Source organism: Pongo abelii, chromosome 9 (assembly GCF_028885655.2).
Source record: "Pongo abelii isolate AG06213 chromosome 9, NHGRI_mPonAbe1-v2.0_pri, whole genome shotgun sequence".
NCBI lineage: Eukaryota > Metazoa > Chordata > Mammalia > Primates > Hominidae > Pongo > Pongo abelii.
The window spans coordinates 80,718,858-80,736,866 of NC_071994.2; the positions used below are offsets into that span (position 1 = coordinate 80,718,858).

Sequence of the window (18,009 nt, forward strand, 5' to 3'; positions counted from 1 at the left end):
AACATCAACCATTGTGGGTTTTGCAGTGTGAAAAAAGTGGAGACATGCTGGAGTGGAGACCCAGGAAATTTTGGCTTCATGCTTACTGGACTTGGTTTCCAGAAGTGAGGCTCGGAGGCCCAGGCTCCCCCAGGTCCACATGAAAAACACACTTTCCTCTCACCTAATCTTTTCTCACTAAATCCACCTCTTCCAGGAAATTTTCTCGGGTTCCTTCCTCTCTTCACTCAGCCCTCCCTGAGTTCTCCTTTGGCACCATGGAAAGTGGGTTTTGTTGGAGCTACTTTCTTAGCACTTGAGTACTCCCCCTCGCTCCACCCCCAAGCCAGCTGGAGGCTCTGAGTTTTTAGCCCAAATCACAGGCTGATAGAGCACATTAGGAACCTTAGCCATGGGCAGGACTTGGGGGCTGGGGCTGGTCCTGCTGTCACAGAATCATGGCTATGGGCAGGTGATGAGATTGTGTCCCCCAGAGCTTGGTTCTCCCCACCACCAAACCCATGTGAGTCGAGTGTGGACACCAGGGCACTTGTGCCCATCTCACTGCCACGTTATCACCTTGCCCTGCTTGTTCCTCTAGCCCCTCTGCCTGGACTGACACCTCCAGGGTCTGGACCAGACTCTTGGGTGTTGATGGGATTCTGCTGCCAACAGAATTCTGCTCCTGTACCATCCAGTCTGCACCCTCACACTCTGTAGTGCTGGAGCCCTGGCAGCTGTAAAACTTGCAATGTCTCAGACCGCAGATTGAGCTCAAGCTAATGGAGCCTCTTGAGTCCACTGGGTGGGCCTCAGGCCACCTCTCTGAGATTTCTGGGTTCTAGCAAGCTTGGATGCCGAGGCTTCTGGAATAGTGACACAGAGCACATGTTCCTTAGTATCACAGAGTCTGTTTTCTGAATCTTTCTAGACTCCCTGATTGAGTGGTGATGCTTATCAGCAAAGGGTCCTGTCTTACATCTTTAGGTTTTCTGAGGCTGCTTAGGCTGGGATCTTGTATATATGAAATGCTCATTAAATGGCTGTTGACTGACTGTAATTCCTCCTCCAGGCCTTGTCAAGGGCCTGGCTATGATGTTTATTCATACAATCATCCATTCTCTACTCATCCATCCACTCAGTCATATAATAAATATCCGAATCTGAAAGAATGACCCCATTTCCTCTATTCTCATATCATAGGTTGTTACCCTAAGAACTTAGATATTCATCAGAAGGAATTTCAAAGCTCTACTGTGTCTTGGCTCAGGTAATGGGTACAATTCCTAAGTCTGGTAGTCCTGGGAGTGGGCATATTTTGAAAGCTCTACATACAATAGCAGCTTCTGACGTCCTTTGGGACAGGTTGGGCTTGCAGATTACAGGGCAGATAGGAGAATGCTTCTGTTCTTCTCCTTGGGTTTAAGGCTGCATTGCTCCTGAGAAGTGATATTCGTCCTTGCAAGGTGTGCGCATGTAACTTCACATATATGTTTTGGATTCTTGAAAGGGTGAAGAATATATTTGCAACTCCTATTGTCCATGAGACATTGGAAGGGAGCTGGTCTGGGGGTGGGAACTGGGGCCCACCCTGGGGTTATTCCAGACTGATTAATTCAGGCTTGAGAAATTAATTGCTAGATTGCCTGGTGGGTGCAGGGGTGGGCCCTTGTGTATGGATGGAGTTTCCCAGGGTCTGGGGAGAGATTTCTGGTGTGAAGGTTGGAAGGAGAGCCTCCCACAGAGGTGACTATGAGGACCAGGAACAAGGTCAGGGTGGGATGTGACCAAGCGGGAAGCCCCTGTAAGACGTTTAACTTCCTAGATGCTTCTCTGGATATGGGAAAGAAAGAGTAGTACTCACTTTTAAGGTCTTTTTCTTCCTATGTTGTAATTTTCTCCACAGCCTCCGATGGATCAGGAAAGTCCTAATTACTCACACAACTTTGAGGGCAGGATTTTAGCGGGACCTGAAGACCTGGGGCTGGCGGGGAGGGAGAGGCCCTGGTTCTTACCTCTTCCTCCTTCCTGAGGGCCTTGCACAGCTGCAGCAGCTTTGCAAGGCCCTCACTGAGGAGAGCGGCTGAGGTGGTGTGGGTGGGGGGCGGGGAGCGGGCAGCCCGTTCAGAGAAGGCGTGGCCTCCATTTGGAAGGGCACGGGAGACAAGGCCCTCTTTCTCAAATACATCAGAGGGAGTGGGCTCTTCGAAGAAAGCAAAAGCTGACCTTAGGGTGACCCACAGCTGAGAAGCTGTTTTGGGTACTGGGAAACACACAGGAAATTAGCCTCTTTGGCCTGGAGGAGCTCACATGCAAGAATGATCCAGTCTTGAAACAGGGCACGTGCATGGCAGATGCTTAGGGAGCGCCTTTCCAGAGGGGAATGAACAGTGAGAGTTTATTTCAGCTGGGCTCAAGGCAGCAGCTCGTGCAAAGGCCCACGTGGGTCAAATTCTAGAAAAAACTGTGGGCTGGTGCATGACCCATGCAGCAGACTGTGGCTATGTGGGGAAGAGAAGGGGCATTGATTGAGCATATTGTCATTGATTGAGGGTATCTGAAGTGCCAGGCTCAGTGGCTTATTCTGTACAGTATAAAGGATAGTGTAGTTGGCAGTGGCTTTCGAGCCTGATGGGGCATCAGAATCACCTGGGAACCTGTTAGAATTGCAAATTATAAGGCTGCACCCAGACCCACTGATTCAGAAATTCTGGTGGTGGAACCTAGCAATTTGTGTTTTAATAAGACTTCTGGGTGATTTGGATGCAGCCCAAAGTTCGAGAACCACTGGTGTAGTGGAAACAGTACTAGACTTTGGAAGGTGGGCTGGTGAGGGAGGGAGGTGTGACGGGGACAACTCACATTGGGCACTGGGGAAAGTCTGCTGTGTTCTGAGTCACGGGCTACATTACTCACATGTTCTTTCAAGTGCTCTAAGCAGTGACTGGGGGTGGTGGTGGGGGGGGTCTATATCACCATACTCTCAGCACAGATGGAAAATCCAAGGCTTAGAGGGGTTAAATGACTTGCCAAAGATCACACAGTACTAGAGCTGCGTTCTGCACCCAATTTGGCTAGATTCCCAGAGCTAGATTGTCAGTGCGTATTGGGACCACTGACCCACCAATGTGCAATGGTCTGGGCAGCAAGGCCTGGAGAACCCACAGGGGCCTGGGTGGAAGGAAGAGCCCCAAAGCTTGCAGCTCCTTCCCTGAGGACCTGGTGGTGATCAGTCCTGAGGCTGATGGGTGAGAGATGAGGACTTCTAATTCCTGTCCTCAAAGGACAATTATTTGAATTTTCATAAGGTTTGCCATTCACACCAGGAAGCTGGGCTTAGCACATGTACTCTTTCAAGAGACTACCTGTTGTCCCTGACTCCTATGGCTGATAGGTTCAACATGAGGTTAAATGAGAAAAGCAGGGTGAAAAATGACCTGTATGCTGTGACGACAACACCTTAGATAAAAAACAACAACATTAAGAACACACAGAGGCGGGGAAAGCCCGAAGGAATTTTCTTCCTTTCTCATTTCCTAAGGTGTATTATGTAGTTACGATTATTTGTATGATGAATATAGAGTATTTATTTTTCAAGTGCAACAGCTCACATCCCTTGTGGAAGGCAGTGGCATGGTGGATGACTCTGTGAGCCCAGTGGTGGAGCAAGGCTCTCTCCTCTGGGAGGGTTGGGTTCATTGGCCCCTTCAGCCTGTCCTTGAACAAGGGCAGCTGTGGGATGGGGAGCCATGCTGCACTAGTGATGTCAGAGGAGCTGTGATATTTATTCGTCTCATGCAGTTGCAAAGTCAAGCTTCAGGGTCTTAGAGACCCTCTGGACATCCCTCTTGACAGAGCTGCGGCCTGGAGGGCTTTAGAGGGACCCTGGGGCCAGGACTGAGTCCTCTCCCAGGTCATCCTGATAGCAGTCAGCAGGGAATCACAAACCCAGGATGGCTTGGGGGCTGGGACAGGCAAGAGGAAGCCTCTTTCTCCAAGCAAAGGCCACCAGACACCTGTAAACACAAAATAGTCTTTATTTGTCAACGAAGGCTACACGGGATCACTTCTGGTTTTGTTTTTATGCTTTTTTTTTTTCTAGAAGGTATCTACATCTGCATTTATTTACAGCCTTGTTGGTATTTACACAGTCAAGATACAGTGTTAGAAACACAAAAGTGTTGAGAAAAAAACTTCTCAAAATTAGTTCCAGACTTCAGGAAAATGATTTCCACATGGTAAGGCCAGAGTCTCCAGTGTTGGTCATCCAGCGGCAGCTTGGTACAGACTCCTTTTGCCGAAGCTGCGGGTTCAGAGGTCCTCAGAACAACAGGTGGATTTAGAAAAGTGGGATTCTGGTGTTGGGTGAATCCAGGGCTGCTGGGGCACCGCCAGACACCTGAGGCTCAGCTCCTGCCAGGACGGCCGAGCCTGCTCCAGGCTAGTCCTCCCTTGGCTGTTCGCCCTCAGAATAAATCACATTTTCTTGGGGACCAGGAGGTCACCTAGTACCTTGCCTTTGGCATTCCAGAGGGGGTAAGAAACACAACATTGGCCCTCGCCCGGGCCTTCCCACACTCTGATCTTCCACATTCGTAATGAAACCTAAGAGTCACCACTGTCTAGGGCAGTCAAGTACACAAGGATGGTTTTTGCGAATGTGAAGGTTGGAGAGGATAAGGCTTCTCTCTATCACCTCAGCAATGAGTCTTTAAAATGAGTTTGCTGTTTTTTGAAGGTTAAATGAAAGGGCCTTGAACTGCAGAGTTCTTTTTTAACTCCCTTTCCTCCAATAAAATATAGACAAGTGTATAAACCTAGCTGGGAATGATGTGCCTTAAATAGAGAGGTTTTTCATTCTAACAGGGACCCCCAAGGGAAAGGAGAGACTGGGTTTTTTCTGGGATCCCTCAGGAGATGTGTCCCCGGGCCAGGTCTGGCTCCTGGGCTTAGTGGCTGCCGTGAGGACTGGAGAATAGCCTGGACTTTGAGCAGTGGATGCTCAAATCCCCAAGCCTGACACCCTGTTGAGAGCTCGAAAGCTCATTCCTCCTGGGCGGAAAGCTCAGCATCACCGCCCTCACCACGTGGCCACCACAAATACAAGGTTGCAAGTGGTAAAACTGCATTCTAAGATTTCACATTGCAATCTTAGATTCCATTTGCATAATGGAAATCCCTGCCATCTTTAAAGGTGATACTTTAAAGTCGCAGCTGAGAAGATTTGTTTTTCTTCTTTTTTCAAATTCTGATTCTTCGTTCTGTGTCTACAAAACACTGCCCAGTCTGCCTTGCCATCATCTTCTGTGCCGCCTCCTGGTTATCTGGACACACATCTCCTGGCCATTCTCACCCTCAGTCAGTTTCTTAGGGATTGTTCCCAGTCCTCTCTCCCTAAGTAGAAATCAGGCACTGGTGTGGTCCTTGGGTTAATTCTTAGCCAACAGTTCTGAGAGATGAGGGTCAGAGGCTGACAAGGGAGTAATTTACCGGCATGCCTTCCCCTTCCTCTAGTCTGCCCTCCAGCAATGTCTGTTTGGAGTGTCGGGGGTGAGATAAAAAGGAAATCTCATCCTACAAAAAAACAAAGTTGGGGAATCAGTAAAGTCCTATTTAAGGTGGTGGCAGAGGGGCTGAGGATGTGGGACCAGTTGGCAGCTGTGCGGGGAAGGAGAGAAGGCAGGAACTCGTAGGATCATACACCTGGGCAGGTGAGGGAGGCCTGGTCACTCTGTCGAATGAACAGATTTGGTTGGTGAGTGTCAAAAGGGCCGGTCCTCTCAGGATGGGAGTCGATGCTTGGAGCCTATTCCATAGGCACAGGGTTAGGCCTTCACACTCACACTTGCCATGGGTTTGTGACTGCTGGTCTCAGTAGGAGGACAGCTTGAGGAGGGAGTCACTGAGTCACCTGCAGCCCAAATGGAAACCAACTCAAAAGGGCCAAGGCCAGAAGCACCACCTTCAATACAACAGCACCAACATGGCAGGGAGGTGCATAACACTGCCTGTGCCACAGCTGAGATCCTTTCTCTAAAGCTTCGGGATCCTTCAACTTCTCTCCCTACAGAAGCTGGGCTGCTGTGGTGGTATGTAGCCCAGGAAAAATATAAGATCCTTTAAAGAAACAAACACTCAGGCCAGGCGCAGTGGCTCACACCTGTAACCCCAGCATTTCGTGAGGCCAAGGTGGATTGCCTGAGGCCAGGAGTTTGAGATCAGCCTGGGCAACATAGTGAGACCCCATCTCTATGGAAAAAAAAAAAAGAAATGAAACACCCAATAATTCTGTTTTTGATCCCTAAAAGTCCACGCTGTTCCTTTGGGGAGGGGGCTCTGGAGGAGGGACAGGGCGTGGGGGAAGCATAGGGACCTGGTTCCTGTGGACCGCATGCCATCCCTGACCTCTGAGCAGACATCCCCAGCAGGTCTTCACTGATGTCAGGCAGCCAGGATGGAACTGATCAACTGGGCAGGAGCACTTTGCCCAAGGGCCCTTGGTATGAAGAGTACATTTTGAGAGGCATAAGTCCCTTCTGGAGGACAAAACTTGCGTTCTTCAGGACAAACTGTTTTCCATCTCATCCAAGAATGATCCTGCCAGATGGGAGCCCCCACCTCCAGCTCATGCCTCCCACAGCAGGCCTGCGGAGCACTGTATCTGACTCAGTAGAGCTCTGGATCCAGGGGCAATGGGCAACCAGTGGACAAGCAGGCCAAGGCGCACTGCTGCAGCAGGGTGACTTTTTTTTTGGAAACAGGAAGAGCACTTAGCGAAACACATCCTCTAATCCCAGTGGGATGACGTAAGGCAAAATCTCCTCTCCCCAAGAAGTCTTGGTTGCCTCCCTCTGCCAGGCAGAACCCAGACTACATGCTGCTCCGATCCTCATTCAGTCAGAGACCTTCTCGGTTTCATTAATAATTGTGTAATATTCTGAAGACTCTGTGAGTAAGGCTATAGAGGTGCCATGAGCTTATCAGTCCAACAAGGTTTCCACGGGGAATAGCTCAGACTCAGAATTCATTTTCCACACTTAATGTAAATGTAACCCACAAAAGTTCCATTTTCTAAGAAGCCCAGCTTAACAGGAAGCATTTGGCTTCCCCTCCCGTCTCCCAGAGCCTCCTGTGAGTGGTAATGACAATGGTAATTAGGCGGATGAACCAGGAATGGAATCCTTGAACAAGGGGCTCCCAGCTCTGGCTGTGACTCCCCCTGCCCTCACTGCTCCCCCGGCCTGCTGGCTGCTGCCTCACCTTGGGCGTGCTCTTCAGGTGTGGGCTGTCCCTGCTTCTGAGAGGGCTCAGGCCTCTCCCTGACGACACAGGCACAGGTCTTCACAGGAATCACGCCAGCCTGGCCTCCCAGATCCACGGGCACCCGCCTTGGGAACTGCCCTGCTCCTGGTGGGGTTGTATGATATGGGCAGGCCACACCACATCAGCTCTTCCCTCCTTTCTTCCTGTCACTAAAAAACACATTGGCTGGGCTTCTCTAGAGGGGAAGCTGTTTCAGAACTTCAGGAATTTCCTGGAAGCCCAGCCTGCCCAAGTCCAGCTCTGCGATCATCTTGTACATGGAGGCAGATGGGACTTTGGGAGCTGGTTAGAAGGATGCTTAGCTTATGCCTTACTCTCTTTGGCTGGCTTTTTTTGTTAAGCATTTTTCCAGAATCAAAGGCCACCAAGCACCTCCCTCCACATTCCTACGTCTCAGTGGTGGCGGCTGAGCGGTGGAGGGAAGATACTCAAAGTCATAGAGAGAGGGCTTCACCTCGGAAGGCAGGCTGGTGCCCTCGCCACCATTGCCATCCCTTTGCCATGGGTGGCCTTCTGTTCTGTGGACATGGTGCCCACATTGAAGGCTTGCTGTGCAGTGCTTGTTCTCACATCTAGCTTTGGGAGAAAGGAGGAGGTAAACAGGAACATCATGGAGGACCAACCAATCACAGGTATCCTGGGTGCTTTCCCTCCCGGGAGGATGGGACTCTGAGCCCAGGATGTTATGTCACTGGTCTGAGGGAAAGGACCCGGGAGACACTTTCTCTATCCCAGCATGGGGGTGGCACCGACAACTACACAGGATTTGCAAACGGGGTAGGGGGTTTCATTTAGCATCAAAATAGAAAGCTTGGACAGGAGTTTGGGGCAGCTTAAAAAAGGCGCTGAACAACACCATGAAATTCCCTGGAGCAAGATGAAGCCATCTGTGATCCTCTGGAGGCAGAGAACACGGTGAGAAGAAATCCACCACTCTTCTGCAGGAGCCCTGTCAGGAGCCTCAGGTCCTATAGACCCTCCTCCCAGGCCCCCTTGGAAGGGGTGTTGTACTGGCCTATCACTCCCTTTACTCCTGCCCGACCCCAATCGAAGAAGAAAGGGTTGCACATGAGACAAGTTAGCACAGACATTCATGTCCCACATCACACTGGGTACCTAGGGACAGACGAGGACACACCCCAGGAGATGCGTCTCAGAGAGGAGATACATATCCCAAACGACAAGGGAAAAATCCTCAAGGAAAAAGGGAACAAAAGACAATAAAGTTTTCATTGTGATCACACTACAGAAAAAAATACCTTCTGTTCTTTGCAAAAAATGTGCGAAGGCCAAATTTGTGTTTTTCTTTTCTAAAAAAAAGGATGTTGCATGAGTTACAATGCAACCAGTATCTTTTTGTTTCTGCACTTGTTAAAAAATCATTTTTTTTAAAGTACAACACAGTCAGGTATGCGGCCACAAAAGAGTAGCTGTCTTTGGCAAGAAGTCCAGGCCTTGGTCCTCTCTGTCACCTCCGGCCCATCTCGCTCTGTCTCATGAAGTGGATGTTGTTGGCACTGTCTGACAGTTCTGGGTACTGCTCGACAGAGATCACAAAAAAGCCGTCGTAGCCTTGCACCTGCCCTGTGCTCAGCACCTGCTGCTTCTCCCCCTCTGTCCAGGCCCGCAGGCCTTCCTCCCCTTCCCGCAGTCTCTGCTGCTCACGGGCCCATGCTTGGCGCACGGCTCTCTGCCGGGCCAGTTCCAGGACCCGCACCTTCTCCTCGTCCAGCGTTGTCCCGTAGCGTGTGTTCAAGCACAGTGCCCCGTACTGGAGCTGGATGTCTGTGTAGCGTCTAGTCCTGCCATTAAGCACTGTGTTGATCTGGGACACAGTGACGTTGACCCCATTTTCCAGGGTTCGCCGCCCCCCACTGAGGCCCAGGATGGCCAGGTCACCTTCTGAAGGCCCTGGTTTCACAAAGTAATGGGTGTCCACCCCATCAATGGTGAAGTGCAGGTTCTCTAGGTAGTGGGCATTGTTCAAGATGGCAGCAACCCTTCGCCCATCCTCGTTGGCCACACTGATGATGTCTGTGGTCACTCGGCCATCCTTCAAGGCAAACTTGACCCCCTTGCCAAAGACTGAGCCGCTGGATGCAAACTTCTTGGTCTTTGGAGCCTGCTGGCAGCTGGTGATTGTGGAGCCATAGAGCTGGTCAAAGCGTTCTAAGGTTACGAAGGCCTTGAGCTGCTTCTGTACTTCACACTGTACCCCGAGGATAGACTGATGGGGAGGAGAATGAGAGAGAGAGAGTAAGACAAAGGGGAAAAAATCCTGAGAACCCGGAGAATCAGCTTAAATAATGAAGTCAAAACCATACATATTTATTAACCTGCGGCATGTAGCTCTACCGCTGACCACCAGAACATCCAGGTGGTTGCCAGAAGGTCAGAATATCTGCTGACCTTCATCCATCCATCCACCCACCCTTCCATTTAGAAACTGTTCAGGGGGTATCTAATCTGTGCCAGGTCCTTTTCTGAGCACTGGAGATAGAAAAATGAATCAGACATCATCCTTGCTCTTAAAGAACTCATCATTTAGTTGGGAAAGACAGATAGGACAACAATAATTGCAATCAAATGTGATCACTGGTGGCCTAAAAGAGGAACTAGTAATAGCCATAGCTAACACTTCTTGATGTTTCAGCCAAATAATTACCACTCATTATCTCAGTGATCTTCACAATCACCTTATACGGTAGGTGCTGTCATTATTCCAATTTCATGTCTAAGGAAACCAAGGCTCAAAGAGGTTGTCACTGGCTCACAGTCATACAACTAACAACAAGTCAACCTGCAAGCCCAGGTCTGTCCAGTTCTAGAGGTTCAGTTTCAAGGGCTGCTGGAGAAGGAAGGAGCAAACAAAGCTGAGAAGAATCTTGGCCTGAAGGTGGAGGAGGTGGGGTTTGAGGACAGGCTCAGGCTTGAGTTGGGACCTGAAGGATGGATGGGGGTGGTGGGATGCCGTTCGATGGAGGATTGGCAAGAAATGCATTCTTGGCAAGAAGGCATAACATGGTGAGAGGCAGTGATTGATATTAACCCTTCCCCCCTGCTTCACTGCTCTCCACTGCATTTACATCTGATTTCCAAGGAAGGCCTCTGCCCCACCGTGCTTCCTTGGGGCTCCTGGGGTGCCCCTACTCTTGGCTGCTTTGGGGGACAGGTTGGGCCCTGCCAGCTTGGCGTATCAACTACCTGTCCCTTCTGTGGCTCACAGAGCTTGAAGAAGCCACACTCAGGAGGGCTCCAGGGCCTTATCAGCAAGTTAGGGAAATGGCTTTAGTAACAGGCCCATCGGCTTCTCACTGAAATTAAGTCCTCTTTATAATTAATAGAACCCTGTCTGTGAACAATTATTTCCTAGAGTTTCACAAAAGCTGGAGTGCTCAACAACAAAGATCTCCGAAGCTTGCCGAGGGCAGAAATCAATAATTCATTGACAGGCGAGGTTGGCAGACAGGCAGTCAGAGACTGGGGCTCTCTGGAGTGCAGGAGGGAGCCTGGTGAGGGAGGAGGAGCTGTGCTGCAGTGCTCAGCCCCGGGAAGAGCAAATGCCAGGATATCTGGGTGGGGCCTGGGGGTGGTGGGAACTGGAGAGGCTGGGCAACAGAAAGACGATGGGCTCTGGGGCCAGGCAGACTTGGGTTCTCCATCGAATTCTGCTGCTTTCAAACCCTGGTCCCCTCATCTGTAAAACGGGGAAATGTCTGGGCTGTTTACTTCTTTCAGCCATTTATTTATTTAGCAAAAATGTTTCATGCACCTACTGTGTGCTATCCTGTATGCTGGGTACTAAATGAGACCCAGTACTTACCCTCTTGGGACTCATAATCTAGTAGAGAGACAAGAAAGAGGCATTAAAGTACAGTGTGGGAAGTGCCACCAGCGTACAGGGGTGCAGAATCCCATTCTCCGGGGTCTGGTAGGAGATAGCTATGCTGAGGCCTAAAGGAATCAATCTGGAGTGAGAAATATGGATATGAAAGTTTCTGACCACCAGCACCAAGCCATCTGGCAACCTGCTTTCCTCCTTAGTCTGTCATCCCCTGGGCAAGCATCCCTTGAAGTCTTAGTCTCTGCCTGATTCATCCCTGCGTTCACTGGGCACAGCATGGGGCTTGGCACAGAGTCGGGTTCTCATAGAGAATTTATGAATGGATTGGGGTAGTGGGGAGGGGAGAAGCTAGCAAATGAATGCATGAAGTGAGCCGGTGGGATGAGACTGTTTTTAAAGACCTTTACGGCTATACAATTCTGAGCCTTGAAATTGGGTTATAAAAGCGAGACAAGAGAAAGTGAGTCTTTTTGAGCACCTACAGTATGCCAGGCACTGTACTCAGCAAGAGGATACAGAACAGGCACATCTGGGTTTGAATCCCAGCTCTACCCCTTCCTTGCCGCGTGGCACTGGGAAAGCCTCAGGCACGAATCTGTAAAATGAGAACAATACGGCTGTGGGATCTTTGTGAGTTACATAGAATAACTCACATAAGGCCAGGTGCATTGAAGTACTCAGAAAATGTCACATTTTTATTTAGAACCCACCTTCTCTCCCTGTGCTTTTGTCCTGGTTAGTGACCAAGGCTTATTATTTTTGTGGAACTCCAAACTCAGTGTAACACACAAAGCTCCTTACTGCAGCTTGTAAGCGTCTGTGTGTGGTCATGGCTGCGTCCCTAGCAGCTTCCTAGTGGTGGGTTACTAAGTAGTTGTTGAACAGTCTCTGGCAGGCACTGTGGAGGCACCACATTGGTGTCTATCACTGGCCCATGCTTTTCTGAAAAGCTGAAGGGACCCCCTCCCGTAATGTCTGAGTGGCCTGAGGAGTGGCAGCCTTGCGCAGGAATTACCTTGCTGTTGTCCCACTCCTGCGTTTTCATCTGTGTGTGGATGAGCTCATAGGAGGGTTCCATGGCATCCATGTCTGGTTTGGGATAACCAGGGATCACGTTGTGTAGCTGGAATCCAAAGGTGAGCAGCCAGCTGTTAACATCTGGATGGGAGGGAAGCAGAAACATCTCCATGGAGTGAGTGGACCTCAGATGCGACCCATCCCCATCACACAGCCTACAGTTAGCTGAAGGGGGTGGTGACGGTGTGGATTGCTGCTGGTGGGAGAGTCAACTGCTACATACTCTTTTCACTCTATGAGACCCAAATGTACTCCTGGGACCCAGCAATCCCTATCCCAAGTATATACCCAAGAGTGATGACACTGAAATAGAACCCAGGTTTCCAGACTTCCTTTTCTATTTTCACTTCAACTCCCAGGACCTCTAGCTTCATACCTGGGGCAGCTGTTGACAGATGAAGATCCCTCCCTTTCACCCCAACATCCATAGGAGACACTTACAAAGGACAGCCAGACCCACCAAAAGAAAAGATTTTAATGATTGACTTGCAAAGAGACAATTCACTTAAGAAACACACTCCCCTGCTCTCCCACCCTCCTGTGCAGTGATTAGAGCTTCAGGTTCAAAGTCCCACGGGTTACAGAGATGGCCTAGGCTGCGATCAGAGTCTTCCCTCTGCTTCTACCTTTTATACTCTGACAGCCCAAGAATGCTACAACCTCCCTGTGCCTTCATCTTCTTTTTTTTTTTTTTTGAGACGGAGTCTTGCTCTGTCACCGAGGCTGGAGTGCAGTGGCGTGATCTTGGCTCACTGCAACCTCTGTCTCCTGGGTTCAAGCAATTCCCTGTGTCAGCCTCCCGAGTAGCTGGGATTACAGGTGCCCGCCACCATGCCCGGCTAATTTTTGTATTTTTAGTAGAGACGGGGTTTTACCATCTTGGTCAGGCTGGTCTTGAACTCCTGACCTTGTGATCCACCTGCCTCAGCCCCCAAAGTGCTGGGATTACAGGTGTGAGCCACTGCGCTTGGCCACCTTCATTTTCTAGTCTTTACATTGGGCTTGGGGATCAAGTCCCATAGGCATGGGAATAATTGATTTTATAACATTCCTTGGGGTTACTAATTATAAAATATTAGGTGTGGGGATAGATAGGATTTTGCCATGAACATCTGGCTCACTGGAGAATGGAATCAGGAAGCCAAGACATGAGGAAATGAAGAGGACCAGTCACCTGGCCAACTATTGCTGAGTATCTTCTATGTGCCCAGGACTATGCCGTTCAGACCCTCATCTCACATACTCACAACTCTGAAGGAGAGATGAGACATGGGCATGAATAATGTTGATACAAGGAAAAAGATTAGAGGAAGGCGGAAGCCTTTCATTTAGACAGGTTGACAAGACCACATGCAGAAGGTGGCATTTAAGCCAGTTACTGAAAGCTGTGCCATTTTTGTCAGGCACTGGCAGAGATGAAGTGGGCACTTCAGGCAAAGATGACTGTACTAGGCAAGGCCTAGAGAGGGAAGGTGTGGGTGCAGGGAGTGTTCAGGTAACCAGAGAGCAGCTCAGCAAGGTTGAGAAAGAGCCAGAAAGGATGACTGTGGCCGGAGCAAGAAGAGCTTCAGATGGCAGGGGGAGGTGAACTGGGGCCAGAGGGAGACAGATAGACAGACAGGCAGACAGCCAGCCAGCCAGCCTGTGTCCCAGCATGGCTCAGCCTTCCTCAGAAAGGCATAGCTGAAGATGTCAAAGCAGATGTCAATCAGAGACTAAGAATCCAAATTCTTGGGGAGGCAGGATTTTGATTTGAGCCTCAGAGCCAAGGCTGATTTTGGCTTCTTTCCAGTGGAGATAGAACCCTGATCAGAGAGGTCCTGTTTAGGTTCTAGGATGATATAGTTTGAATATGTGTCCCCTCCAAATCTCATGGTAAAATTTGATCCCCAGTGTTGGAGGTGGCCTAATGGGAGGACTTTGGGTCATGATGGCAGATTCTTCATGAATGGCTTGGTGCCCTCCCGAGGTAATGAGTGAATTCTTGCTCTATTAGTTCATGCAAGAGCTGGTTGTTTAAAAGCACGTGGCACCCCTCCCTTCTCTCTTGCTACCTCTCTTGCCGTGGCCACACTGGCTCCCCTTGCCTTCTGCTATGAGTAAAAGCTTCCTGACATTGAGCAGATGTGGCTGCCATGCTTATACAGCCTGCAGAACTGTGAGCTTAGTTCCTTATAAATTACCCATGAGCCTCTTTTCCTTATAAATTACCCATGCTCAGGTATTCCTCTATGGCAGCATAAAACAGACTGAGACATAGGTAGGTTTGGGCAAAATTGCCACCTGCCACCCACTGAGTTCATCCTACTGGTGTGAGTGACCTGTGTCCCTGTCACCACTGGGTTCCATGTTACCATCCCATTCAAAAACCTCATGTTTGCCTTTGTTTTTGTTTTCGGGTTGTCTGGGGCCCCCTCTCCCGAGTGTGCAACTTGGTGGTGCTGAGGTGGAGTGGTGGTAGAAAGGGAAATTTGGAGCCCAGTTCTACTTGTTTCAGCCTTACTAGGCAAAATCATAGAAAGGAAAGAACATGGTAGCTGAAGCAAGACAAACCCAGTGTCCAAATTCTGGCTCCCCACCTTACAAACTGTATGAACTCGGACAGTTTACTTAACCTCTTCGAGATTTAGTTTTCTTATCCGCATATTGACAATGGAAATGGTTTTAACCATACTTCTATGGAGAAGAATACAAAGTGTTACCATTTGGTGGCAGTTATCGTGTGGCAGGAGCTATTCTAAGCTTATACATAAATTACTGGATTTAACGTATTTTGATTTTTTTTTTGAGATGGGATCTTGCTCTGTCACCCAGGCTGGAGTTGAGTGGCACGGGTTCAAGAGATTCTCCCACCTCAGCCTCCAGAGTAGCCAGGACCACGGGTGTGCCATCATCCCCAGCTAATTTTTGGTAGAGATGGGGTCTCGCTGTGTTGCCCAGGCTGGTTTGGAACCCCCAGGCTAAGCAATCTGCCTGTCTTGGCCTTCCAAAGTACTGGGATTACAGATGTGAGCCACTGCACCTGGCAGATTTAATGTATTTTGAAGAATACAGCTCAGTACCCGCTCACAGAAGATTTTCTCTATTTTCCGCCAACCCATGCTTCCACATCCCAGGACCTCCATTTTCTCCTCTCTAACAGAAGGAGCTTGGACTAACTTTTCTTCAAAGTCCCTCTTCTCACTGAGTTTTTAAGAGTCTTTGATTCTATAAATCATGGCAGATGGTTCTTTGGGAAATTAAAACAAACAGAACAGGAGGAAAAAATGCCCTATAAAGCCATTTTGCCTGAGGCTAAGAACTTGCATCTGAATTTGTAGTTGCGAAGGAAAGCTTCTATAAGGAATACTGCAAATTCTCAGGAAACTAGGGGGCTGAGAAGAGGGCTGGGCCTTAATTACAAGTGATGGAAGGTGGAAAACTTTCCTATTTTGCCTTTAGGAAAAAATGCTGAAAATGAATTTATTCATAAGTTTTTCTTCATTGCTCCTCTGAAGCGCTGGGAATTTTACTCTTCCTTCTTACCATATCAGAAGTAGATATTTCCCTCAAGTTAAAAAATTCCTCTTCACTCATCCATCCCAGAGTTTGATGTTGTCACAGGGGAGTGATGAAATGTAGGCAACAATAATCTCCTTCCTTCCTTCCTTAATTCCTTCCTTCCTTCCTTTTCTTTTTCTTTCTCTCTTTCTTTTCTTTTCTTTTTCTTTTTTCTTTTTCTTTCTCTCTTTCTTTTCTTTTTCTTTCTCTCTCTCTCTTTCTTTCCTTTTTTTGACAGGGTCTCACTGTCACCCAGGCTGGAGTGCAGTGGCATGATCTTGACTCACTGCAACCTCCGCATCCCAGGTTGAAGCAATCCTCCTGCCTCAGCCTCCCAAGTAGTTGGGATTACGGGTGTGTGCCACCACGCCCAGCTAAGTTTTGTATTTTTGGTAGAGACGAGATTTTGCCATGTTGGCCAGGGTGGTCTTGAACGCCTGACCTCAAGCGATCTGTCCACCTTGGCCTCCCAAAGTGTTGGGATTGCAGGCATGAGCCACGGCACCCAGCCAATAATCTCTTTCATGTGTGTGGTTTTGTTCTTTACAAAATGTATTTGAATCCAAGAATGAGGGTTTTGGAATCAGAGCAGAGTTCTAATCCAGCCTTGCCACTTCTTAGTGGGCCAGTTACTTTAGCTCTCTGAACCTCAGAACCTCACTTTTCTCCTTTGTAAATGGGGTCAGTGATCCTACCTCACAAGCATCAAGTGAAGATAGAGTGCAATGATGTACATGATATATCTGTAGTGGACATTTTTTGGTTGCCTTCCCAGCAGTCCGTTCTGCCTTCTCTTTCCTTTCTGGAGTATTAATGTAATTATAGGGAAGTTGAATCCACCTAAGGGGTTGGCATGTGACCTAGGCTAAGCCAATCAGTGCATTCTTTCCCTCTAGCCACCAGTAAGTGCTTCAGGGATTGTCCAGTGACCTAAGCCTATCTCACTGGAATACATCTCAGGACCCTTGAAGAAATTTTTGGGAAAAAAAGAATTTTTTGTTGTTGTTGTTGCTGGATGTGAATGAAGATGCATGTAGTCTACCTGAACGCTAAGAGGTAAGGTTTAGTGAGAAGTAATAGTATCTTGGTTCTTATTCGTGATTGCAAATCTTTTTAAATTTGCTAAAAACTTAACTGCTTATATGAAATCTCTTCTTTGCACACCATGGGTTTTCAAACTGTAGGATATGACCCACTATGCAATGAAATCAATTTTGTGAATAATGACCAGCATTTTTATTGAAATGGAACAGACTAGATTAGAAAATGAGTGCATCACACTTAAGTATTCTTTTGCAAACCTTTTGTCTTCGTGTTTTATTGCAATGTAAAATCTTTTTCTTATGGTGGGTTCATAGTCAAAGAAATTTGAGAAAAGCTGTCTTCGACCCTGTGACCTATGAAGGTGGGTATTATACCTCACTCCTCTCTGGATCCTTAATACAGGTTTGGCAAGGCGTAAGTATAAATAATATACTCTTTGCTAGATTTAACTGACTGGAATATAGAACCCAAACTGAAAATGTTAGGTGCCCCTTGGTGGTTGGTTGCTTTGTTAAAAGCTGGATTTGGAGGCCAGCATGATTGTAGTGGAAGGTGTTCTAGAGTCAGAGAGCCCTGGATTAGAGTCCTAGCTCCGTGGTCTACATCTGTGTGACTCTGGGCAAACCCTTCATTGGAGCCTCGAATGACATTTGGAGTCTCATCTGCAGAAAGGAGATAATGATGGTGATCTCACAGTTGTTGCAAAGTTTAAAGGAGAGTATATCTGCCAAGTGCCAGATAGCATACAGAGTTAGTCATGTTAGTGCTATTCTGGAAGGAGACCATATGTATATGGTGGTGTACAAAGGAAAAGGGGGGAGGGAGTAATATTTTGGCAAGATGCAATGATTCTTTTTTGATAGAAAAATACATTTCCTATTGCACCATATTTTTTTTCAGCTACAGTAACCTGCCAAGACATCTCACAGGAAACTCATTGGAGGGTGAGGCAGGGGGTGTGCTTAATGCAGACAGATGTAATGGAAATGTCATCTCAATCTGTCAAGTTTCTCTAGAACTAGCAGCCAAGTTGAGCATGGTGAATGCTGTGAAACATTGTTAGCATATTCATGTTTATCCATAGGCCCCAAGTCTGTTTTCATCACACCTGTCCACCACCTTGTTCTCCCTTCTTCCGTATGCTTGGGATGCTATTCTCCCCTCTTTCCTATGCTTGGGATGCCTGCTCTCAACGTGTGACA

At 48.3% G+C, this 18,009-nt stretch overlaps 1 protein-coding gene across 21 annotated transcripts in view; it reads right to left on the reverse strand.

The window, feature by feature from the left end:
* Positions 1-3,998: 3,998 nt before the first annotated feature.
* TENM4 (teneurin transmembrane protein 4) overlaps positions 3,999-18,009 on the reverse strand; it is a 3,040,222-nt gene continuing 3,026,211 nt past the window's right edge. For all 21 annotated transcript variants that reach the window (XM_054526090.2, XM_063711315.1, XM_054526091.2 and 18 more), the window contains 2 exons: positions 12,162-12,304; positions 3,999-9,529 (listed from right to left, as the gene is read on the reverse strand). In XM_054526090.2, the coding sequence (XP_054382065.1) occupies positions 8,771-9,529; positions 12,162-12,304 (902 nt within the window). In that variant the 3' untranslated portion in view covers positions 3,999-8,770. The remainder of the gene's footprint in view (positions 9,530-12,161; positions 12,305-18,009) is intronic.